Genomic DNA, 26,756 nt, shown 5'->3' with positions numbered 1-26,756 from the left:
GCCCAGTTTGGGCATGTACTGATGTTTAAGACAAACATTATTTGTATATAATTATTTTGGGTTTGTTAATTTATATTTTAGATATCTTTTGGATATTTTATATTGTGATTCTTTTCCAAAAGTAATTTCTTTAAGTCAAACCATTGTCACAACCTAATTGTTCGAATCAATGATAGCATCTACTGTAACCCACCAGTAGGTAAGTCAAGTTATATCCTGAAACTATAAGTAATGGAATTAAGAGTAGAAACTAAACCAGAATGATCAAATTACAGAAATAAGTGGAAACAAGACAAAATATACATACAAATAAGGGGTCTCTCCCATAACCTGGAATTCACATGTACAGAGCCACTACAAAATGAAACCAAGCCCCAAAAGTGGACCATAGAAACAAAGACTTATCTAAAAAAGTAAAAGACTAGAAACTATATATAGAAGGAGACAGGTGAAGTACAGAACGCCATGTGCTTATCCTCTTCTCTGAATCAGACTGTTGTTGGCTTGATCTAAAATATTGGTAGCTAGTGCTCGGACCTGTATCATGAAAACAAATGAAGAGTGTACTATGAATACCAAAAACAAGGGTACTCAATAGGTATCATAGGCCGACTGAGAAGGAAAAGTAAAAGTAATATAAAATGCTAAAAGTTAAACACAACTGAAATCAAAAGCGAGAAACGAACCGGAATGCACACAAATGTACTAAGAATAGGAATGGGAGAAGGTATAGCTAACTAAATCCAACTGGTTCCCCATAAGACTAAAGGGTACACTCGTGCTTAAGTTAAAGTAAAACCCAAATGGTACCTTATAAGCTTGACAGGTGCATAGAAGAGTTAGTGACAAAAAAAGAATCTGATGGTACTTCCAATATTAACACGATCTTCCATGGACTAGAACAGAGTCAATTGAGTTCCAGGGACTTTAACCATGATAGAATAGGATCTAAGGACTTGAACCAAAGAGAAGTATTAGCCTAGGACTCTCACCAAGGCGAAGGATACACCAGGGACTCTAAACAAGGTGAAAGATATACCAAGGACTTTAACCAAGGTGAAAGATACACCAAGGACTTAAACAATGGAGAAGGATACGCCAGAGACTCTAACTGAGGCAAAAGATATGAAAAGGACTCTAACCAGGGCTAAGAATTGAGGTAGGTACTTTAATCAACAATAGATATGAGTCGGCTAGATTTAGCATCACCAGCAAGATGAGCGTCAAATGGAGAACCTATAAGACCCCAAAAGTTGAAAAGTCGAAAATTATGTTCCAAAAGAAGTTTCTCAGAAAAATCTCAACTTTTGGCATAAGTTGTCCTCACGAAGCCCTTTGTGATCCATGGTGCACTCTACGCGCCAGGAGAGGAACTATGAAGGTGCACTAATATCATGAAAATTTTGGAGAAGGGACCATGAATGACTCCACAGCCCATGGTGTGAACCACAAGCCGTGATAAGGCTCATGAACCCAACTACTCATACTCCTATTTAGGGTACATACCACAAAAGACACCAAGAGCCATGGTGAGCACCACAAGTAATGGTTGCCTCCGTTGAGGTCACCCTATCATGACCCAACCTTGGGCCTAGCCGTAACATGACTATTGAGAATCCAAAGGACCCCAAGCAAGCTCTTAGTATAATATTCATGAGCATACACAAGGTAATAATAAATCAAGCTAAATCAAGATACAGAAGCAAAATCCTCAATAAGAATATAAGTCTTAAAAATATGGAAATAAGAGACGAAATAGACTCTCACTATCTAAAATGCCTCTAATATTAGATGGGGGCGTGAGACAATATACTATCTCACCCAATAGACAATATATAGTGAATGAAGTAAAAATGTCTATGTAAGAAGCAAGTGTCATGTCCTCGATCTGTGATGTAACGACCTATCCCGTTGTTATTAAAAAAATATATACGGTAAATGTATACAAATCTCATTCTTCATATGACTAGGATCAATTACTTGGTATGTGAGTACATTAGTTGTAAATTAAGGTCGTACAATTCCCATAGCACAAAGTTAAGTTGAAAGTGTTTTTCCGATCTAATTTTGGACTTGAGTTTAAAATAGGGTCAACTTCAAATAACTGTATCTCTCAGACTATAATAAATTAGGTGACCCATGAACTATAAAATTAAATTTCTATGAGTCTTCTTTCCAACGCCGCCAAAATTTTGTCATTTGGAGTTTGAAGTGAAAAGTTATGTCCATTTTACTAGGCCGCCAGAGCGGGATCCAACGGTCTAGAAGCTAAAAAGGGCATCTTTTTATTATCTCATTCTTTTCCTAAGTGCCAAAATAGATGAGGGTTACCCTGAAAACCCTCAAGAAGTTGTTCTAGGCTTGGAGGGAAATGAAGAAGAGATTCCTAGCTCAAGGAAGGCTACAACCCACAAATTTGAGGGGTTAGGTGACGCCGAAGTGGGTTAGGTCCCACCACAATGGTCCAGTATGGACCAGAGAGGAGCGTAGATCCCTTAAATGTTTACCTCTTCCAAGTGAGAGGTTAATTATTCTAGGGCCAGGTGTTGTTAGAGTTGGTAGCGGACCAACTAGAAGGGATGATAGTTAGGCTTGAACAAATTTAATGAGGTTATCAGGAATGATAATATTTGTGCATAAAGGTTTGGCGGTATATTTCCTTAAGAGCATATTTTCTTTTTGTTGATTTCTTTATACTATGGGCTGGGTATCGGGTTGACCGATGATGCCTACCAGTATGTTCTATTTTAACTGATACTACTCTTGCTATGCCACTTGGCATAGTCTGGTTGCAGGATCTGTGATGTTTCTTAGGTGAAGATGAAGATGATTCTCCAACAGCTTCTACACTTCCTTACTTATGGTGGGATCTGTGTCATTAATTTATTTATACTATGTATTTTTAGAAGCTCTTGTATCTGTTTAGACTAGTATCTTTGGAGGTGTTAGTATGTTTCTGGTAACAAATCTTACAGTTTTAAAAAATTCAATTATGGTGTATTCCTGACTTTTTAGGCTGGTATTTGGTAATTGTTAAACTTTTGCATGTTATTTTTGCAAGGCTTCTCCTATCTAGGTGTTAGAGTAGGTGCGCTCATGGCCCGGTGAATTGGGTTGTGATATATGATGACTTACCAACAATACGACACTAATAGCAACACTCTAGCCATGAGTAGGAGGAGGATGAACGTGATCGTCGAACCCTATATTATGATACAGTGTAGGTAAAAGTATGCATTCGTACATGGTATGCACTAAGTATGTGAGAATATGCATGAGCAACAAACATGCAACAAAATAAATATGAATCATAGGGTGCAAGACCAATATTTTAAAAATGAGTAAAGTCATAAGAAAACATTAAAACATTTATCTCATTGGTCAATGCATCAAAACATCATAATCATCATTAGAACTTATATATATAGGAGAAAACCGTAACCGACATTAAGACCATGCGAGCTATTACATGAAATCTGATGATCCCCACATCGAGAAGAGGGAAGGATACTTGCTAAGGTAGGCTCCATCTATTCATTATCACTATCATGTGTTGTATGTGAATCCACTAGCTAGGCCATATTGGCAAACCTACGGTGGCAACATAGTTTAAGAGACTAGAGGTTGCTACTAGGGCTTAGATCGAGCCCCCACCTCAAAGTCCACTCGATGTTATGTACATTATCCCACAAAATACATATTATTTCATAATCATAAATCATACGTGTAATAATCATAAAGTTTTCTTAATCATAATTCATAAACTTGTTCATATGAATAGCTTATTATCATGTGATTCACGTAATGTGGGTGTAGGCCTTCCATCATTACGAAATTTTTTTCATAAAACATAGTTAGTCTTAAGTCACTTTCTTCATCAAGGATCTTAAGTCACTCTTTCATTAACTTGCTTGAAACATCATAAAAACATTCTTCATAACCTTTCAGAAGGCATTCGTCACTTCTTTACATAAAGCGTCTTTAAACTCATTCATAAAGAATTCATGGAATTCACTTGAAAATTATGATCATATCTCATAAATCATACTTGAAACTAGCATATGGCATGGGTCATTGAAATTCAACTTGAAATCATGCAACATGAAGTGAATTATGCATTACACTAATATCATTGAAATAAATTATAATTAAGAAGACCCAATGCAAATCATGAAATTAAGGTTTTAATTTGAAGAAATCATAAGAGAATTGAGAAGAGATCTTTGGGATTCCATGGGTGAAAGGTACCTATGGATGAAGTCCCACATACCTTGACCTTGATGAGCCCTAAATTGAAAAGAATGGAGGCTTGACCTTGAAGAACCCTTGAATTGCTTGTATAAGAAGAAGACGTTAGAGAGAAAACTTTAGTGTAGACAATAAGTAGGAATCTAGTCTCAAAAATCGTCCACATTCATTAATGCAATTATAGGGAATAACCAAAATACCCTTTATTTAACTAAAAACTAGGACTCCAGGGAAGACCCATCATGGTCCGTGAACCACATCACGGCCCGTGATGGTGTCTGTTGTTCCTGCCTTGATCTTGGTAAAGAGGGAAATCTGGAGGGCCTCCTTCACTATGACCATAAAGGACTTGAAGGTCACCATGTCCCATGGTGAGGGTTATGGTGTGGAACCTGACATAAAGGTCTACAGGGGTTCCGACCACAAAACTCACCACTATCCATGAAGGGCAATACGACCCGTGGTGGTCAAAAGTGGTCCTTGCCTTGGAGAATTTTCTGAGGGTCTTAGGGGAGGGGTTACTAAGGAGGGCACCACGGCTTGTGGTGCTCACCACGACCCCTGGTCCCTTTTCGTGGTCCCTTCCCTATAGGACTGAGTTTTAGAACACTGACCACGATGGCACACCACAAACCGTGGTGAGGACTACGGCCCGTGATGGCCTTCGTGGTCATCACCTGGTGCCAAAAAGCTACAACTTTTGGAACTTCATCTTTTGTTCCTCGTTTCCACCTTTTCAACTTTTGGGGTCTTACAATATCTTTCCTTTGGAACATTCCTCCTCGAATGGAACTCAAGCTATCTTGAATGGAATAGGAGAGGAACATAATAGCCCAACATGAATTCAAAACATCTCGATAATACATAAAAGATGAAATATTTAATCTCAAGTTAAAACATGACTTTAAAACTCATTTAATGAACATGAATGCATATGAAATCATGAGAACAACATAAACATGTGATTCAGGCTGATAGAATCATAAAGGAACTAAATACCTTGACTAGGCACAGAAGGAAAGAGATGAGGATATTGGGACATCATATCGGCTTCGGCTTCCCATGTAGCACCCTCATCCTATTGGTTCCTCCATAACACTTTAACTGAAGTTATTTCTTTGTTTCTCAACTTTTTAATTTATCGATCTAAGATCTCAACCAGAACCTGTTTATATGAAAGAATCTCTTTAACTTAAATGTTGTCCAATGGCACAATGGATCTAGGATCACCAATAAATTCCTTAATAATGACACGTGGAACACCGAATGCCTTGATGCCAAATTTGAAGGCAAATCCAACTCATAAGCCACCTTACCATCCACCTCAAAATCTAATATGGGCCAACATAGAGGGGACTTAAATTCCCTTTCTCTAATGAGTCTAACCTTCTCCATAGCCTTAAAAACCAACTTGGGTCCTATCAAAGCAACTTTACCTACCAAAAACCAACCGATAGGGAATCTACACCGCCAATCGTACAAAGCCTCAAATGGATCCATCTCAATGTTTGAGTGATAACTGTTATTATAAGCAAACTCTATTAATAGAAAATGATCATCCCAATTTCCTTTAAAATCGATAACGCATTCTCTCAACATATCCTGTAATGTTTGAATGGTGCACTCGGCCTGACCATCCGTCTGTGGGTGAAAAGTTGTACTAAGCTTCACTTGAGTACCAAGACCCTTTTGGAAGGATATCCTGAGATGTAAACTAAGTACCTTGATCCAAGATGATAGACAACGGAATACCATGAAGCTTAACCAACTCCCGGATATACAATCTAGCATAGTCTCGACTGAATATGAAGTCTTAGCAGAAAGAAAATGATCCGACTTAGTCATTCGATCAACAATCACCCAAATAGAATCATGTTGCCTAAGAGTACGAGGCAAACCAGTAACGAAGTCCATATTCAAAGCTTCTCACTTCAAAATAGAAATTTCAATGTCTTGAGCCAAACCTCCCGATTTTTGATGCTCAACTCTCACTTGTTGAGAATTAGGACACCTAGCCATGAATTTTGCAATATCCCTTTCATTGCCATTCCACCAATACACTTCCCTCAAATATCAATACATCTTTGTGGAACCGGATTAATAGAATACCTTGAACTATGAGCTTCGGAAAATAAAAAAGCCATCAACATTTGGAACACACAATCATCCTTGATATCTCAAAAAATTATCTCCCCCTTAGGAGAAAGCCTCAATGGCTTTTTCACCAACCACTTTCTTCACTCCACCAAAGCGGGATGTAACACCTCGGGTGTTTATGGGTTTCCTTTGTCTCATATAAAAGGCTTATGAGCCTAAATCTGACAGTTTTATCATAGCACCATGTGTGATCTGATAACACTATATTTTTAATTGAAATTTAAAATATATATTGCCTTCCTAAAATGCCTTAAAGGTTTACAAAAATATCCTAAAATGACCATATTGTTCTTCGCAATCGCGAGACCTTACCCTCGCGATCGCGATAGTCTATTTGGGAGTTGGTCGTGATCGCAACACGTGTCCCCACAATTGCGAAGAGCAACTATTGTAACTAAGACCAAAAACACAAACTCATCCATAACGTCTATATTTACACTTGAATTTCTCCTCCATTTCTTACTCAAATTAGGTGATTCAAAGGTCCAAACTTAAGAGAATTTCATGGGAAATTTAGTGTTGAGCTTGGAAACATGAGGTGAAGCTTTGTGTGAGGTAAATTTATGTATTTAGCTACTGATTTAGTTATTTTTGGAGCGATATTTTGTTGAACTTTGAAGAATTATAACTTGGCCAATTTAACTCTGTTTTTAGTGATTTTTTAGGCTAGATTGTGGGGGTTTTTGTAAGGAACATCATGGTAAGTTTGATTTGGGTCGTGGGGGTATCATTGTGAGAAATAGCTACGTAAGGTTGCTGCCATTTTCCTCTTTTAGTTTGAATTTTGTGAATTTTCATTGCATACTCGTTTTGCATCGTTTCCCAACCCCGTATTGTTTATTCAATTGATTTGTGAGCTTAGGGTCCTTTGAACCTTTTTTGGGGGTCACTTTCGGAATTCTATATGCAGGTCCCACATTGTCCTCTTTAGACCCCAAAATTGACCCATCTCTAAATTCAACAATTTTAGTGTCATAACAATCGTATTAATGCTGTGATTTTATTATTGATAGCATGGCAACATTCGAAGGCTACTAGGAAGGGAAAATCTCCGATTTTGTGAGTTGGAGCATGCGTGGTTGGCTTTCAGGTAAGCTACGATTTTCCCCTCATGAGACTAAGCATGTTTAGGCAATTGTATATTATTTTATATGAGTTTAGAGGGGTTGGGTGTCCAGCATACTAAATTCCTAGAATCAATGTCCTAGGCGTGATTTTGGGAAATTGTTGGACTATTTAAGCATGACTCCGGTCGTTGTTGGTTGTTCCTATTATGCGATGAATAATGTGCCTGTGGTTATATGTTTGGAAGAATGTTTGTCCTTAGTCAATTCTTAGACTAGTGTTCCCTTAGACTTGCACGATTATGGGTGTTGTTGGGCCTTAGAACTTCTCCGACGTCGTTTCGAACGGTTAGCTCCTTGTAGACTGATATAGCAGACTTAAGTCTGATAGTTTGAGCTTTAGCTAAGCAGTAACTCAGCTTGTGGCCTAACCTCCACAATGCCCTATTCTCTTATCCATCCTGTGTCGCTTGGTTCTTGATTTTGGGAGTCTTTTCGATGATTCGGGTTATATTTGGTTCGAGCTAGAGTGGTGCATTGATGACACTCGGTTTGGGGGTACTCCTTGTAATATATGGTTGATTGCTGATTCTAATTCGGTTCACTCCCCTAGCTACAGTTACCAGGTTAAAGTATGTGGTCTAGCTTACTTGTGTTCGGCTCTTTAGCTACAGCTATCCGATTGAATTTTGTAGTCTAGCCTACTTGTGATCGGTCTCTTTAGCTATAGATACCAAGTTGAAGTCCATGGTCTAGCTTACTCGTTCTCGACATTTGGCTACAGTTACCAGGTTAAAGTCTGTGGTCTAGCCTATTCGAGTCAACTCATTAGCTACAGTTACCCGGTTGCAGTTCGTGGTCCAGTTTGCACGTGGTTAAATTACTGATTCCCTAATGAATCTTCGATTTAAGTCTTCATCTACTCCTAGCTATGGTTTGAGGTTTTAGAGTTTGGAAATGGTTCGATTCAGATTGGGGAAATGGTGATATTATTAGAATCCTTTTGGTTCTGTTCATCTTCTTTCAGCTATTCTTGCATATGTCGAGCTTATGGGAGTCTTTATAGGTGGTTACTCTTTATTTGAGCACGAGCATACCCATCGAGCTTATGGGAGCCCAGCGGAGTTAGTTATATTCTTTCTCTTTGTTTGCTAGTATGCTTGTGTACATACATACATTTACTTCTTACCCTGGTTTTGGTTGTGATCTTTTACTTGCATTTCAGTTTACTTTTGCTTATCTTGCTTAGTCGGCCTATAATGCCTACTAGGTACCTGATGTTTTGGTACTCATACTATGCTCTGCATCTGTTTTTGTGATGCAGGTCCGAGTACTAGATACATGCATTGATTTGAGCCAGTTGCGATCGTGATCGGAGGAGAAGGTGAGCACATTACATTCTAAATTTACTTGTCTCCTTCTATACATATATTTTTCCTGTCTTTTTCTTTTTGAAATAGCTTTTTCCTTGGTCCACTTTTGGGACTTGTACTCTTTTATTAGCAACATTGTACATGTGACTTCCAGATTCTAGGAGGGATTCCTTTTGTGTGTATATATATATTCAGTTGATTCCGCCTGTATTTTATGCTCTTATTATCACTTTACTATTTTAGATTAGATTGCTAGTCTCTACCCTGAAATCTTATTATTTGCAATTTCAGGATATAGGTTAGCTTGCCTATTGGTTGTTCATAGTAGGCGTCACCATGACCTGAGAAATCGGGTCATGATAAGTTGGTTTTAGAGCCGGATTTATTGGTCTCACTTGTACAAAGCTAACATCTAGTAGAGTCCTGCTTATTAGTACGGAGATGTCTATGACTTATCCTCGGGAGGCTACAGGATGTCTTTAAAAATGTGTCTCTTTTGTAGTGTTGTCGTGCAGTGTGTGTCTTGTTGGTTTCTAGAAATCTCATGTGTTCACTATTTTACAAAATGGCTCACATGCGCGCTTGAGGTAGACACCGACTGCGGGGTTGTTCCAAGGCTGCAGTACCAGCCTGGGACTGAGAGAAGATTATGGATCCAGAGGTGGAGCCATCAGTAGCTCCAGTAGAAATCGTTGGGCCTGGGACCAACCCAACCACCGCCCTACCAGACACAACTCCGAACTTGTAGGCAATGTTCAACCATATTTTGGCTGCCATAGAAGGTATGGGGCAGGCACCGGCTCCAGCCGCTCCAGTGCCTCAGGACCAACCTACACTAGAGGCACCAATCGATCAGCACCCGCTGGCACCCGCCGCTCAGCCGGATGATTTGAAGGGTGTCATGCCTCTTAGAGGGCAGAAAATGCTCATGGTGTTCCTTAGACTATCACCGCCGAGGTTTTCTGGGTTGTGGGTGAGGATGCCTATGAGTTTCTACTTACTTTGGGTCTAGTGTAGTCGAGACAAGATGACTTTATTGCTTATCAGTTAGATGGTACCGCCCAGAAGTGGTGGCATACATACCTAGAGACCAGACCAATTGGGTCCTTACTGGTGATGTGGGCTGAGTTTTCAAAGACCTACTTGACCTAGTTTATTCCTAGGAAAATCAGAGATTAGCTCTGAGACCATTTCTCATAGTTGGAGCAGGGCTCCATGACCGTATCAGAGTATAAGGCTAAATTCCGCGAGCTCTCCAAGCATGCCACCATGAAATTACCTACTAAGAAGAAGAGAGTTCGGTGCTTCATTAGGGTACTGAGGCTCTAGATACGAATCGAGACTCAGTCTTTAGTCTTAGCGGGCCGCTCATTTATGAAGGTGGTAGACCATGCCCGCACGCTCGAGCAGCTCCATCGCAAGGCCCAAGGGGGCATCGACAAGAGAGCTAGACTGGAGGATAGACATGATGGGCGCCACTTTAGACCCCGGGAGTCCTATGATAGATCTCACCAGATATTTTAGTTGGGTCAGTCTAGTCTCCCCTTCCAGGCTTCTCTTAAGACTTCAAAGAGTGATCAACTCTGTTAGGTTGGCTCTAGTGCCAATCCGAGTCAAGGTCGGGGTGGTTCACAGGTGGGTTATTTCGGTCGAGGTGCCCGACCTCCTACTTTCAGCCGACATTACGAGGGGTGGTATAATCGTGAGGAGCTAGATCATTGGTCCTGCGAGTGCCCCTCAGCGCAGGCTAGCCTTACCAGCTCTACGGGAAGGTAGACCCATGCCAGCACCACCACCTCCAGTTAGAGGAGGAGGACAGGACCAGGACCGCAGGGGTGGTCATCATGTTACACGAAGAGGTCCCTGGGAGGTAGGTCAGGAGGTAGAGTCAATGCACAGGGTAAAAGAGCCCAGGGGAAATCATTCAATGTAATGTGAATTATGCATAATTTAATCATTAACCATAAGATATATCATGAATAAGAAGACCCAATGCAACATCATATAATTAGGGCTTTAGAAGAAAAAATCATAAGAGAATTTGAGAGAAAACTTGAGATTCCATGGGTGAAAGGGCCCAAGGATGAATTCACACATACCTTGACCTTTAGAAGCCCAAAGTTGTAGAGAATGAAATCTTGACCTTAAAGAAATCCTTAGAATTCTCTTGAGGAAGTAGACTTGGAGAGCATAATTTTAGAGAGAAGATTTTGATTTAAGGAGTTAGGGTGACAATGAGAGGGTCAGGGTGCTACATGGGAAGCCGAAGTTGATATGATGTCACGATATCCTCATCTCTTTTCTTCCGTTCCTAGTTGAGGTATTGTGTTCCTTCATGATCCAATCAGTAAAAACATGTGTTTCAATCATTATCATGTTTTCATATGCATTCATATTCATGAAATGCATTTTAAAGTCATGTTTTAGCTTGAAATTCCATGTTTTATGTATTTTCGAGATGTTTTGCATTCATGTTGGACAGACATGTCTCCTTCCTATCCTATTCATTCTAGTTTGAGTCCCATTTTAGGATGAATTTTTTCAAGGGGGAGACATTGTAAAACCCTAAAGTTAAAATAAAAGATCAAACCCAGATAACCTCCATGAATGCAGCCCCAGGAGCCTGCGAATGTGGAGGGTCAAAAACCATACTTCCCCAAACGTAGCGCCTGGCCCACAAAACTGGAGAAGGGACTGCCACACCTCCGTGAACGTAGCATGGGCCACACGAATGTTGAGAGGCCACTGCTAAGGCTCCACGAACGCGGCCCTTGGCTCTGCGAATAGGAAGAAAAAATATGGCCTACACCACCTGAGTTATATCAACTAGTTTGGTTGAGCTCAAAATTCTCTGATGGGGTGCTCAGTATTCGTTCAAAATTCGTGCGTGTAAAAGAACTACGCTGTCCCACTAAATTTGACATTCTTAACTCAACAGCGCAATCAAAATTTTCAACTGACATCACCTCGACAAAAGTGGGTCCCATACCCGAGTACCTTTTAGCCAATTTCAACAAGGACTTCGAGATTAGATCAGAGCCTCGAGAAATGAACGAAGGATTGTTCTAAATCAAACTCGATATTTCGGAGCTAACCACATTGACAGAATTCTTATTCGAGCGTAATTTCCAAGAATGTTGATCGAGGTCAAACTTAGGCCAAGGCTTCAAAGATAAAATACCTAATGCTTCAAACTAGCCTAATATGACCCTTCCGGGGCTGATTGAACCATCAGAATTCCATTCTTTGACGGTTTACCAAATATTTTAACTGAAGTCAACTATTCAAGTTCCAAAACACAGAAACGGGTATAAATCCCAAAGGAACGACTAGGCGACCAAACAGTCAGTGCCAACAAGTCAAAAATGATTTAGAGTCCTATAGTAATTTTCTAAACAATGAAAAGAGTGCATTTACACAAAAATAACCTAGAAGGTCATTACAACCGTGTAACTTGTTTATGATTAGCTAGAGACGATGTCAATATAGTTTTTTAAGGGATAATTGGGCTAATAGCATGTGACTGACATGACTCTAACAAAATGAATCAATTCAAAAGATTTAGTTGATATGTACTATGAGTGGTGAGACATTGTGAAGTTCATTTGCATGTGTTGTAGTCTAGAACTTACCTGAAATATGTTCAAAGCAAAATAGTAGGAAAACACTAAGTGTGGGATAGAATGTTAGGTCCTCTTTAGATTCTCCAATTCTTAAGGAGAAAACCTACCCTTTTATATAACCCTAGTCAGCCCATTGAACCTTTACATGATCTTGTTTAGCCATAAATCACTCGGAATACTTGATTTCTCATAATTATTAGACTTATCTAGGTACCCCAAAGTACAAACATTGGTGTAAGTAGGGCTGTACAGGACAAACCGATAAACCGCACCAAACCGACAAACCGAACCAAACCGGAAAAAAAACCCGACTAGTGGTTTGGTTTGACTTGGTTTGGTGTTTGAAAAAAAAACCCGACCATTATAGGGTTGGTTTGATTTTAACTAAAAAAAGTCAAACCGAACCCAAACCGACCCGATTATAGATATACTACTTTTAAATTATGTTATACATAAAAATATTTATTAAAATGTAATTTATAAATATTTTTTCATAATTTTTGTTTTCTTTCTTACATTTAGATTTGGACTTGAGAAGCCCATCTAAATAATATACAAAAAAAACTTATCTTATAAAGTTATATTATAAAGTTAAAACTTCAAACAGTGTTGTGCCTCCATCTTATATGTTTAGATACTATGAGATACTATGAGAAACCCGAAAAAATCCGAAAAAACCCCCAAAACCCAAAAAACCCGAGAAACCCAAAAAACCCAAAAAAACCCGAAAAACCCGAGAAAAATTGATATCGAAAAACCCGACTTTTATTGGTTTGGTTTGGTTTATAGATTTAATAACCCGACACAAATGGTTTGGTTTGGTTTGTAAAAAATCTGAACCAACCCGATCTATGTACACCCCTAGGTGTAAGCCTAAGTTTTATGGTGGAAAAATGTGAATGTAGGCTAAAGTCTAAGTTTGAGGGTGTAATGGTAAAGAGTGTGGAGTGGCCAAAGAAGAATATGGTGGTGTGGCTTTTAAAAATAATATATAATATTAATAAGGTTGAGGAGAAAGGAAGAAAGTAGGATGGTAAAGAGGATGACAATCGAAAGAGTTATGGGTTTTAAATTGTTCCTTGCCCGTGAACTCAAGTCCTAGTTGATTCTGCATCAAATGTGTCAAAATTAGTGGAGAATTACGTGGTGGCAATTTTATGGTCATGCAACATTTTTCTGATAATGAGTGTTTTATTTTGTAGCTTATCTCCTCAAGTGTTATTATATCATTGCTCTGGGAGAATGGCCCCACCTGATGTGATCGACGTCGCATCTTGACCTATTCGTGCTGTGTAGAATAAGATCGTCAGGTGAGTCACATATTGCGCATTTGAATCATCTTTGTGAGTTGTCACAATAGATTGAGCAGAATTAATTGTTATTATTAACCAGATGTCATGAAATAAGGCATTGTTTAGATGGTTGATAGATAAGCTTGGTAGTTATCGTGTCATAAACTGTGGCCTCTTTCATTCAACGTGGATGTCAAGTTAGTTTATGTGTTAGGTAGGTGAGTCAACTCTAAGTATTGCGATACTGAAAGTTTTGTATTGCTTGAGGAGAAATAACAATTTAAGTTTAGGGGTTATGATAAATGGGTAATCGACCTACTTATTTGGTATGTAAGCTTTCATTATTGTTCATTTTTAATTGAAAAAGGTGACAGTTATAACGTTATAACCACAAAGGACAAGGTTTTATGATTTATAGGTATTTAGAGTAAAACAAGCAATAATAGTGCAAAAAGGAGTCGGAAGTAAGCAAACCATTCGTTGCTAGAAATTGATGCGTATGAGAATGAAGTGATGCGCTTGCATCACCGCATTGAGCACTGCATCATCAATTCATAGATCGCAATTCAAATAGAATGGTTGTAGTAAAGGCCAATTATGGAAAAAAGTGATGTGACCGCAACTCTAGATGGGAGGCCATATGTCACCTATCACTCGACACAAATTGGACCTGTGAGGAATCTCCATGCCAAGCGATGCGACAAGTCTGTTGCAATGGCAACTCGTGATGCAACGCCGCAGCACATGCACAAAGTCTAGTTTATTTCAAACTTTTATTTGATATTTCTAGAAATTATAAATAGCAGTTTTAGAAGTATATTTAGCACATCTGAATTCTGAGTTTTTCAGATAGGTTATTAGCAAGTTCACACTTCGAAACTACGACATATACTTGATAATTCGATAGTTGACTGTGAGTAATTTATTTAACCTTTTGATTATTTATTTGTGTTCTTGATTCTTGAACCTATGTATTTTTTTTAATTATAATTCAGTTATTGCACCTTTTATGGGTAACTAAACACATAGCTAGAGTTGTGAAACCACAAAAGAGGAATATCAATGAGATAAACGCTAAATATAATATACATTTATCTATTGGCTGTTCCGATTATTCAGTTATTAATAATTAATAAAAAAAATCAAAAGACAAAATAACTGACGACTACCATGAGATGTAAAGATGAGCATAGTTTTCAACCACCATATACAAATAACAATGTTGATGCCTCTAAAGCGGTGTGAAAAGCCCTGGGTATTTCGAAAGCTGAACTTGGATATGGAGACTACACCTCCCAAATAAAATAAAAATGTTTCTTTGGTTACTTCTACATGAACGCTTAGCCAATGATTTCTACTTAAGCCTCCTCGACAAGCCATTATCGTTCCTACGAGGAGTTAATTATATACCACATATTCTTTGAATGCAACGACGTCACAACTTTGTAATTTTTTTTCTAAGATTTTTTATGACTTAACCTCCCAATTTGATGTCTGGTTTCAATCCCGGTGTACTACCACCGCATTACCTTTTACTCACCGAACATTCCACTTCTTGCTGCCTGTCTTAACCATATTTATCCTTAGGAATATCTGACACTTTCGAAATCATAACCTATTCAACCATCCACGTGCCTTAGTTTCTATCCCCACTATTTATTTCAACCATCCACGTGCCTTAGTTTCTATCCCCACAATTTATTTCACATAGCCAAATTTTATTACATTTCCACCCCCACCCCCCCACCCCCTCTACCCCTTAAAACCATCCTTCTTGAATACGTTAAATGACACCCACCCGATTCTAGCTATTACAAAGTAAATATTAATGGCAATTTCAATAGTTGCTCCATCAAAGCTGGAGCTGGCGAGGTTATTCGTAACTATTATTACCAGTAGGTTCATGACTACACCACAACTCCACAGTAATGGATTGCGACCTTGCAACCCTCCTCCTCAGTCTTTGTATTGCACACACTTTCTTGCTCTTCCTTCTATAAATTGAAATCAATTCAAAAGTAGTAATCATTATTTTGCATACCAGACCACATATTTACTCACATTATATTTATTATTTCTGATTGCAGGTCATTGATGCCCCAGCTCTACAACGCGGAGATTAATAATATCTATCAGAAGAAAAATCAAGAGCAAACACCTAACTCCTTAAAATAACGGTCAACCTTGAACACTATTGCATTACCTCTCCTCCAACTTAAGTTTTCACTGTTGTGAAGAGGACCATTCTAAACCCTTAACCCCCTCTCCCCAAATGACTAGAATGGTCCCCATGTACTAGTTTTTTACTTTCCCAAGTTTTGTGAAAAAAATATAAATAAATTGTCACCTTTCTCAAGGAAAAAAAAGCCAAATAATGATCCTAAAAACACAATCAACCCCCAAATTATAAAGACCAAAATATCGAATGTTCAAAAAGTTGGTTAATTTTTAACACCAATAAGAGAAGATGAATCATGTTGATGCCTTTAGCTCCTCCTCATTCTCTTAGCATGCACTTCGAGATACGATTCCCCAAGTGCTGACAAGATCTCGACAGTGTGCTCCTATGGTGCTCGACCCCCATTATCATTATCATGTTTCAGAGTAACTTCCAAGATTTTTATGTGATTGCTCTTAAAAATTTCATTTGTATTTGCCGAGTAAAAAATGAAGATTATATTTATATACAAACTCAAGCCTTCCTAGTTCAACAACACTAAAATTTCATACATGAAATTAAGCTAGGGGTGGCAATTGGGTAGGTTGGGTCAAATTTGGACGGATTATAATGGGTTAAGAAAGTAATTAGGTCAAAATCCAACCCAACCCAAATTAGTTTGGATAAAAACGGGTTGGATCAATTCGGGTTACATATCAACCCAATTTTTTATGCGTTGAAATGGGTTAGGTTGAAATGAATTGAGCTAATGAATAGGCGGGTCAATAACCAATCCAAACTTAAACGGGTTGTGTTGGGCGATTGAGTTTCATTTTGCCACTCCTAAATTAAGCCAACTAAAAACACACACGAAAGTAAATTCTCATTTCTGGTACATACACCAAGCCCTTAGTGTAACAACATTATATAGGGACAGGGATTGCGGTATCAGACGGAGCAACAATTCTGCCGCCCAATACTAGGAGCTGCTAAGAGAATACAACCCAATAGTTAATTCTATTTAACTCAATTTGCAGAGTATCCTGCAGGCTGCTGGGAAAAAGCTACTACTGCCAGAAACAGTTGTATGAAGACTTAAATCGATCAGGAGTGTGATGCTCTAATATATCATGGTGAAAATAAGTAGAAATATTTGCTGGTTACATTCCATTCACTTCCAAACCTGGAAAACACTTAGGTATTGATTTCTTCTTTCCCGGCACTTAGAAGAATTTCTGAAAAGGTGGCTAAAGGGGAATGAATACTTTCACCTTTTTCAAGGAGAAAACGCATGAAAAACAGAAATGAACTATATACTTGATCAATTGTCATTTTGGCACCATCTAAAAGCCTATTTTAGTTTCCAAACACTTACTTTATTCTTGTGGAAGAAGGGCAATCTCAATTTCTTGAAGTGATTTTCCCTTTGTTTCCATCACATTCCTCTTTACAAATATCACGGCCATCACGCAGAAAGTGCCAAATATGGAGTATAATATGTGTGGCCCAAGTTGGTCTAGCAAGCGCAAGAACATCAGGCCAACAAAAAAGTTAACCACCTAAAGAAAGCACCACAGATAATTAAGAAAAGCAGTTGTACAGATTTCTGTGCTCTCATTTTTTTTTCCACTCCCTCACTTCCCTAATTGAATAATTGAACAATGGCATAATCTATCAGCTGAACAGAGGCCTGATACCAGTTCTAAATAGAAAAATGAAGAATTTGACGAGACTAATTACCCAGTGAACTGACATACAAAATGCCATAGCTTTAGCCCTGATCCGACTGGGAAATATTTCTGGGAGGAGGAGACCAGGAACTGGACCAGCTCCAACAGCAAATGTCAAGACAAACCTGCATAAGGAAGTTTCGAATAGATACATACATCTTGTTCAGTATTTTAATAGAGATGCTTCCATTACTAAATTGAAGAGGAAGGCTAATTTATCTGGTTACACTAACGAGAGAGAGAGAGAGAGAGGGAGAGGGAGAGGGAGAGGGAGAGGGAGAGGGAGAGGGAGAGGGAGAGGGAGAGGGAGAGGGAGAGGGAGAGGGAGGGAGGGAGGGAGGGAGGGAGGGAGGGAGGGAGGGAGAGAGAGAGAGAGAGAGAGAGAGAGAGAGAGAGAGAGAGAGAGAGAGAGTCTTGAAAACTTATTTGCCCATTCTTGAAGAGGTAACATTGGGAAAAGAGAGACTCAGATTAATTTTCATGTTACCAGTCCTATTCTATCACAGTGAAGAAAAGAAGCCTGCAAATAATGTTGTAAGTAAAGCCTACGGTTATTATAGGCTACTAGTCATCCGTTGGGTCCTTAGGAAGTATAAGGATACAAATTTGTGCAACCAGATGAAAACATGACCCCAGATTATCGGAGTTTCAAACCACCAAGGGTGCAAATGTGTTTTTAGTTAACATGTACTCTACTACTAAAAGTTGATTTATTGAGTTTTATCCTTTGGACTGCAAGATGTGGGTGCTAATAAGTAATGTTATAACGAAGTAGCGAATTCACCGTAGTTCCATATTCTAGCACTGGACTTCAACCTGTACAAATCGAATCATCTGTTAGAATTTTAAGTCAAGGGACTACTCACAGCAGCATGCCACCAACAGAGAAGTAAAAAGCTCCATAATTTGATGCAATCCCACTTGAAGCAAACACTTGAAGGGCCATGGACAAAGCCTGAGTAATAAAACACTCCAAACATCACAAATTTCAGATATAAAGATCCCACTATTGCAAATAGGGTAAAGATAAATAGAAATGTCTTTATCACTAAATTTGCCAATACAAGGTCTCAGTGAATAAGAAAAAGGGGGAGAGCTATGATTCAGAAAATGAATTCATATATTGAGCCACAGAAGTTCTCTTTTTCTTTTGCTGATGTAACTGAATGTATTAACAAAAGTAGCACCCAGGAATTAGAAAATGCAACAATTGGTCCCGAGTAAGAATTCTAGGATTGTGTCACATAGCTCATTTTCACCCTCTTTATATCCTTCCAACAAACAAGTAATTTCACTTGCCTCAAAGAACCTGAGATGGAAATGTAAATTGACAACATCCCCTAGAAAGCCTCACAACCTGGTTGTCGGCGCAACAATAACGACATTTGAGGAATTGAAAGATTCATCACAAGTAGTATTCTCCTTGAGCTTAATGCAATTTTTTAGGTATGAAGTTGCTTTCTAAGTAGTAATGATCCCAGTCAAGTAGGTACACAATAAGTAAGGTACATTACCATTCCAAAGAAGCTCCAATGAAGGAGGACTTTCCTTCCTAATTTGTCCATCAGAACCAAGGCCACAATTGACCCTGGAAAAACACAGAGAGGAGCAGAAGGTTAGCTACAGACATGGGAAATGATACCATGGGACCAAATTGGAGAAACTTAAGTATACAGGGGATCATAGAAGAGAGGAACACAACCCGAGGATATTCACTATTCTGTACCTGTCAAGTTTGCAATCCCAATAAAAACATTTGCCAGGTTCGAGGATACTCCCGCACGTCTAAATACAGTTGAAGAGAAATAAAACACAGCATTTATTCCAGATAGCTGTTGTAAAGCAAATAGGGTTGCCCCAATAAAAACAACTGCAAAAGGAGTAAGTAAATGACAATGGACTTGCAAATTTTATAATGGATTAAGAGAATATAAATGAAGAAGATTCTTGTGGCAGTGTTAGAAATGCAAAACTTCATTAACGTAAGAATAACTACTAACTCTGGGATTGTAAATAAGGAACTGTATAACTAAATAAGAAATTCAGTTTCTTTACCTCTAGAATGCCGACCATGGAACAATTCAGAGATCTTAATACTTTCAGTCTCATCCCCTCTATCCGACTTTGAAAGCTCCAGCATTGCACTCTTAACATGTGAACTTCCTAGAAGCCTCTCAAACTCCAATTCAGCCTCAGCAAGTTTTCCTTGCTGCATACAACAGAAAATGAAGCAACTAAATTAATTGACTAGCAGGATAGAGCCAATTGATCCTCGTCTTTACTGATATTATCCCTTAGCTTGTGGTATTTAGTGAATCAGTCAGACTCTGGGGATAAAAACTGCACAGAAAAATCTCTGAGTGAAATAGATTTAAAATAGAAAAACTATATTCCAAAACCATCTCAATAAATTACTGCATTCATTGATCTACAGAGTAGAAATTTATACTTGCAAGTACGCCATGTAGCCTTGTATCAAGGGATTCAAAACCAATACTCCAAATTCAATAATGTTTTCATCTAAGAAATATTTGAGCTCCCTCTGTAGCAAAGGTTTATTCTTCTGTTCCCTTCCCTCGCACCTTCTGTTTCTATCTGGGAATAGGGGTTGGTGGGAAATAGAGGATAACATTAAGTATGTCCATACAGGTAAATTCACTTGTTGGATTTATACATCTAGACTATACATTAGCTTAGACTTTATTAAAAGAGCAACCTAGAAGAATAAAAAGGTAAAAAGATGATTTTCACGCAACCAATTAAGAGCAGGGTATCAGGGTATCATAATTATAAGAAAACAAATGAACATGAGACTTGAGAAGAGATGAGACGGCCAGCAAAATTTTCAGTGCCAAAGGAATTTACTTTTTAGATTTATACATTTACATATGACAACTATAGCAACTTAGAAATGAATGAGGTTGCAAATTGCGAGTAACCATTTTAAAGGTGCAAGAGGCCCATACATTAGAATACCTTATATAGCCAATGAGGGGATTCAACACAAAACATCATAGCAAGTGCAAGTATTGCAGCAGGAACAGTAGACACCCAAAAACATACACGCCACCTGTACGTATTAGAACACATAATGAGCTCAGATACAACTTCATTGCTTACACAAGACAAGTCATCTACAGAAGCTTTTCCACTAGATGTACTATCTATCTTACCAACCCACTATATTCTTGACGGGGATCCCTATAACAAGAGCTGCCATCAGCCCAAGACATGTTGCTATTTGAATCAAACTCCCATAAGTACCCCTCACATGAGGGGGAGAAACCTGCATCAACATCAAGAGTTTTAATAGAATTTGAGAAGGTATAAAATAACTAAAAGAATCATACCCTAAAGCTAATAGTAGCTTCACCTCTGCAACGTAAAGAGAAGCAACCGGAGGACCCACACCCAATCCTAATCCAACTAAAAATCTTCCAGCAAGCATGCCTGCTAGAGTTTTGGCTGTTGCACTGGAAAATAAATTCATCAGCAACAGTGCAAATGAGTTTAAGGCTAAAGGAGAATAATAGGAAATCTGATACTAGAACCATTAGAAGGAAAACAAAAACTATGTTTTAATGTGACGAGCAAAGCATCTTCTCAAAATCCTCAGACAAGATCAACAGAACTCAGAAACTTCCATAAAAGCATTTTCAACCAGAAGGTAAATGACAAAATGGAAAAAAGAGAAACTTCAATTCCCAAGAAAAGGGTGCTGGAGTATTTTTAAGTGATTTAAGCTTTCCTGACCAACTACTAAGAGTTCAAATCTTACAAGCATACATTATCCTGTCAACAAGAAGTCTTCCTCGTACTCAATCAGGCACTTAAACTATGTACATAGTATTATATACTGTAATTTTTAATCACCTGAAAAAGCATACTTGAGATTTCAAAAAACAACATTCAGTTATTCAATTTCGCCAGAAAATTTTTTTATACATTAAACCAACACCTCCACTAGCTATTTTCAAGTGAGCTACAAAGGCTTCTCCAGAATACCTTCATAATGATCACTGCATAGCATAAACATACCATCTAATCGACAAATATACGCTAAGATACCTGAATGTAAATGCGCATAACCAAACAAACTATAAAGTGGAACTTCTTTATGTAAGAAAGGGCATCCCGATGCACTAAGTTCCGCTATGTGCAGGCTCCAGGGAAGGGCTGGTCCACCAGGGTCTATTGTACGTAGCCTTACCGTGCGTTTCTACAAGAGGTTCTCAAACCCGTAATATCCCTATGATTCACCTCCGAATAATGAGTAGGTAGTTCGATCCTTTTTATTTTGATCTTTTTAGTAAACTGATGGGGGGATGCGTCTTCCAGGCCTGCTGTGGGGGCTTCTAGTACCGATATGAGTAGTGCGCGTGTCCGAATATGTTCTCGCAGGGCCGGAAGGAGCGCATGCCAAGGAGGCCATTGGATGAGGTTACTTCGTTCCTCAACTTTTTGAATTTCATTCTCCCGGGAATTCGGGTTGGTGACTAGATTCATTCCGTAGCACGGGATTCTGTAACAGCAAAAACGTTGACCCCTACTACCGGTCCCGCATTTGAATCTGAGAAAGAAAGAGAGTCTCTCCCTAAAGCCCTAAAGTCTCATCCCACGGGCACATCTTTAAAAAAAAGATAAAAGAGGACAACAAGTATGAGTTTGAGGAATGATTCAAGAATGTTTTCCCTAGGAGTATTTGGTGTAGGCTAGTCCCCGAAAATGCTCACATGGCAACAACTTTATCAGTTATGCCAAGGCTCCCCTTCAAAGCGAAACCTCTTAATGTAAGAGGAATAACCCTTTTTCCCAATATTATACTCAATAGTCCAAGTACATGTTTCTCAAGTCACTATTGTACGCTTTAGTGTACACCACATAGAAGCTATATGGTTTTCAGGTGCAACAAGGTTAGAAGAACTAGACATTTATCATAACCCAGAAGACCTTGAATGCAAAAGCTATATGGTTTTTGGGCACAATAAGGTTAGAAGAACCAGGCATTTGTCATAACCCAGAAGACCTTGAATACAAAATGAAGAGTTAAGCATAGTGTGTTCGATCAACATAAAAATTGCCATTAGAACTACAGTTACCAAGATTGATAGTGAGGAAAATGGACAAAAGAACAATAGGCCACAAATTGCACTACTGCCATAGACGCAACCATGACCATGGGTCTTCTTGAGACATCTTTTTATCGTTTTACATTCATCAAATGGAGATAGTACCAGCGGCACTCTATTGAAAAGTTAATCTATGTGACAAGAAGGTGTCACCACAATTTAAGGGCAAGTTCTACAAAGTGGTGGTTAGACTAGCTATGTTATATGGGGCGGAGTGTTGTCCAGTTAAGGTCTCTCACGTTCAAAAGATGAAAGTTGCCGAGATGAGAATGTTGAGATGGATGTGTGGGCATACCAAGAGCGACAAGATTAGAAACGAGGCTATTTGGGACAAGGTAGGAGTGGCCTCATTGGAAGACAAGATGCGGAAAGTGCGACTGAGATGGTTTGGGTATGTGAAGAAGAGAGACACAGATGCCCCAGTGCGGAGGTGTGAGAGGTTGGCCATGGATGATTTTAGAAGAGGTAGGGGTAGGCTGAAGAAATATTGGGGAGAGGTGATTAGACAGGACATGACGCAATTACAGCTTACCGAGGACATGACCTTAGATAGGAGGGTGTGGAGGACCCATATTAGGGTAGAAAGCTAGTACAAAATCTCGTTTGTGCTCTGATTTCTGTTATTATATACTACTCTCTGTACTTTGATTACTCTATTTTATCTATGTTTCTTTCGTTATTTGCTTTCACATAACGCTTTGAACTTCTTGTACTTCTTAGCAGTATCTAACCTCTTTTTATGCTTCTATTGAGCCGAGGGTCTCTTGAAAACAGTCATCCTACCTTGGTATGAGTAAGTTCTGCGTACACTTTACCCTTTCCAGACCCCACGTTGTGGGATTTTACTGGGTTGTTGTTGTTGTTATTGTTTGGCAGAGTCGAGGAAAATCTCTCAGAACTCAGGCTCCTGCAAAATCCTTCTTGAGAAGATACACAAGTAACTTTACACAGGCCTTCCCTAAATCATGGGACCTCTTTTCTTTTCATAAACTCTTCAGTGCACTGGCTTTCTAACAAATCTTTATCAGGAACATTATCTACACAGCCTTCCTTAGAAGAAGAGCCTGTAGGACCCAAAATACATCTTTAAAGGAGCAAGGCAATTTCTCCCAAAACCTAGTAATGAATTCATCCATCCTTCTATATTCCAAGTAGAACACAAATAAGAGATTATATTAGGAAAGACAACAAACTCGTTAATACGAGAAACAACCTTCAGTTTACCACCCAAACAATGGATATAGATAAGCATTGTAGGACATTAGGACATTACCATAAAGAAGCACCCATAAGCATAGGCAATGAGCACAACTGAAAGGCTCGACGACGGCCTACTCCATCAGCAATCCAACCACTAATCAACGATCCAGCAAAGGCAGCCGCCAGACAAGTACTTACCACCAAACCTTCATTCACATGAAAATATAAAACTTCGAATTCAAAAAAAAATGACATATGTTCAAAAAGAATAGAATCCAGGTACCTTCCGCCAATGTATCCCCACTGAAGCCAAGATCAACTGAAATACTTTCAAGTGGTTCATTCACTACCCTGCAGAAGACACAGGCAATGAAACAATTTCTCTTTAATCAAGGAGAAAATCTCTGAGAATAATCTCCAGACCTAACCGAAGATAATGCACATAGAAAGAACATTGCAGAGAAAAGTGAATAATTTCCAGAACTAACCCAAGATGATAGCCAAACAGAAATGCAACTATTGTTGCCACGAGTACATGTGGACACGAATACTTCCAAGAGGGATTTGTCATCTCTTTCTCTACACTATTCGGAAGAAGATCTAAATTGAAATTTAAGAATTTAAAAGAATGTTAGACAAAGAATCATAATGAGTGAGAGAAATATCATAAGAGATTTTTTTAGCTCTGTTTTTTTCATTCCAGTTATTAGCCGTGCAAAGGAAATGCAGTCACACATACTATTAAAAATTAGAGTACTGAAAATTCTTGAAAATGCACCTGACTGATCCAAGGAACTGAATATACCTTGGTGAATAATCCTCTTTAAATAGAATTCAAAAACTAAGTGCACACGATAACATATAGAGCTACTTACAAGAGAGTTGACCCACCTGAATCGGATTCCAAATCAGCATTCATGGAATCCCTGGATGTCATGCGCTTATACATTGAGGATGAATCACGCAAGTGTCCCCACATACCACAACTGAGCTGTTAAAGAGAACCAGAATCACCCAGTGTCACATTATGGCAATCCAAAGCATTTGTGAGGGCCGCTAACTTTTAGAAACCGCTTTAGATGTTGAAATAAAAGAGCTCAAATCAATTGTAAGGCCAGAGAATAAATCGTTCCAAAAGACTTAAGGTCAGGGGAATCACATCTATCTAATAAAGTACAGAAAGATACATACCACTAACAACTGAAAAAGAAAAGTTAGTAAAATTTAGTAAAAGTTTAAGACATCGGAAATGCATTTACCCTGATAAATAAGGAACAATCAGAATTACATTTAAGATACCAAGTGCTTATTTCATTTACTCTGTGTCATGTAATTAGGAAGCATCTAAAAGACTCCAACCCTCATCCTATACTTGGATGGAGAAAAGTATTTCTGGGTCAGTCATCCCAGAAATACTTTTACCAAAATAGGAGACTATATTTTCTTTTGATAAGATAAAATTTACAAATATCGGAGACTAGTTTAAACTGGGAGGCGGCATTAATGATCACAGAATGAGAATTTGCACTACTATGGCGTTCACTCTGATTGCCAAGCAATAAATAAACCTTCTTTCCTAAAGGCTAAACATATATTATCATATACCAAATTGTTACTATTGTATCTTCCAATGGACATAATAGTTTTGAAAATTTGTTGTTCTTCTTGTTTTCTCTTATGTGGTTTTTATTGTGTTAGTGAAACTATTATTCTGCCTAGAATTTCATCAACAACATTTACAACTACAAGGAACATGGAATAAAACTAGTCCAAGGATAATTCCTATAGCTGTATGGGTTTTCTCATCCCAGCAGCTCGAACCAAATATGTACTAAGATTGATAGGCCAGAATATAACTTGTAACTAAATTTAAGCAAGACGGCTTCATTTCATTTCTCTTTCTCGATAAAATTCTTCAGAAATCCTAAAATCTGGCATTTAATCAAAATCAAAGTAATAAGTATATCAATTATTGTAAGTAGGCATCATCATAAATCAGTAGATTTCTCATCTCCAAAGCTCAACCATGCTTACAATTCTAGAACTCAAACAACTTACACAAGCAGAAAAAACAATAAACATAAAAAGAAAATTCTAAGGAATTCGTGAACATTCTACATAAGTAGTAACGATTTATAATGAGAGGAAAACAAAAATCCAATTACCTCAACCGCAACGCTAGAAATATCATACGAATGATTAAAACTTGTAGAAAAGAAGAAACGAATGGAGTGATATATTGTTGCTGCTAATATACGCCTGCTGTGATTGCGTAACCCACTGCTGTTTCAATCCGACACTGCACCTATATACTCTATTATTTTCTCCATCTCTTTACCTTATTTTTTGTCTTTATTCATTTTTCTCCTTTGTTTTGGAAGAGGTGGTGTGATATAAATAATTTTTGATTAAGACGGTGAAATATTTCAAAAAGAGTCTTAAAAGTGAGAGATAATTATATTTTTGGAGTCTTATTTTTTCAATTAATTAATGGCTCATGAAGTTTTGTTGAAAAAGTTGATGCTTTTTCTAGATCTCTGTGGTGTGCACATATAAAACAAAACAACAATCTATGTCGTGTTCCAGAATGATGCCTCTGCCACGTGTTAATAGGGTGAGGCACAAGTATTTTTTTAAAAAATAATTTAATGTAGAGAAGGGGTCTCATCTTACCTTTTTATCTTATAGTAGTTAAATTATTCGTGCTTCGTGTGGCTATATATATATATATATATATATATATATATATATATATAATAATTTTTAAATAAATAATTTTTTT

At 38.2% G+C, this 26,756-nt stretch overlaps 1 protein-coding gene across 5 annotated transcripts; it reads right to left on the bottom strand.

Moving 5' to 3' along the window:
- Window positions 1-251: 251 nt before the first annotated feature.
- LOC129893450 (probable plastidic glucose transporter 2) lies at window positions 252-26,389 on the bottom strand. Of its 5 annotated transcripts, XR_008767449.1 has the most exons (16): window positions 26,140-26,389; window positions 24,866-24,965; window positions 24,463-24,574; window positions 24,258-24,325; window positions 24,048-24,180; window positions 21,019-21,118; window positions 20,819-20,931; window positions 20,622-20,715; window positions 19,701-19,854; window positions 19,372-19,515; window positions 19,160-19,233; window positions 18,512-18,600; window positions 17,656-17,770; window positions 17,291-17,474; window positions 4,271-4,334; window positions 252-537 (listed from the first exon to the last, which is right to left on the bottom strand). XR_008767449.1 is itself a non-coding variant. In XM_055968986.1 (15 exons), exons 2-14 carry the CDS (start codon window positions 24,951-24,953, stop codon window positions 17,292-17,294), a joined length of 1,467 nt encoding a protein of 488 aa, XP_055824961.1. In that variant the 5' UTR covers window positions 24,954-24,965; window positions 26,140-26,389; the 3' UTR covers window positions 252-537; window position 17,291. The 5 variants fall into 5 exon arrangements, 4 of the variants coding, with proteins under 4 accessions (XP_055824961.1, XP_055824962.1, XP_055824960.1 ...); XM_055968986.1 differs by lacking the exon at window positions 4,271-4,334; XM_055968987.1 differs by lacking the exons at window positions 252-537; window positions 4,271-4,334 and adding an exon at window positions 17,032-17,162.
- Window positions 26,390-26,756: the final 367 nt, after the last annotated feature.

Source organism: Solanum dulcamara, chromosome 6, assembly GCF_947179165.1.
Source record: "Solanum dulcamara chromosome 6, daSolDulc1.2, whole genome shotgun sequence".
Classification (NCBI taxonomy): Eukaryota; Viridiplantae; Streptophyta; class Magnoliopsida; order Solanales; family Solanaceae; genus Solanum; species Solanum dulcamara.
This window is presented reverse-complemented; position numbering and strand designations above follow the sequence as displayed.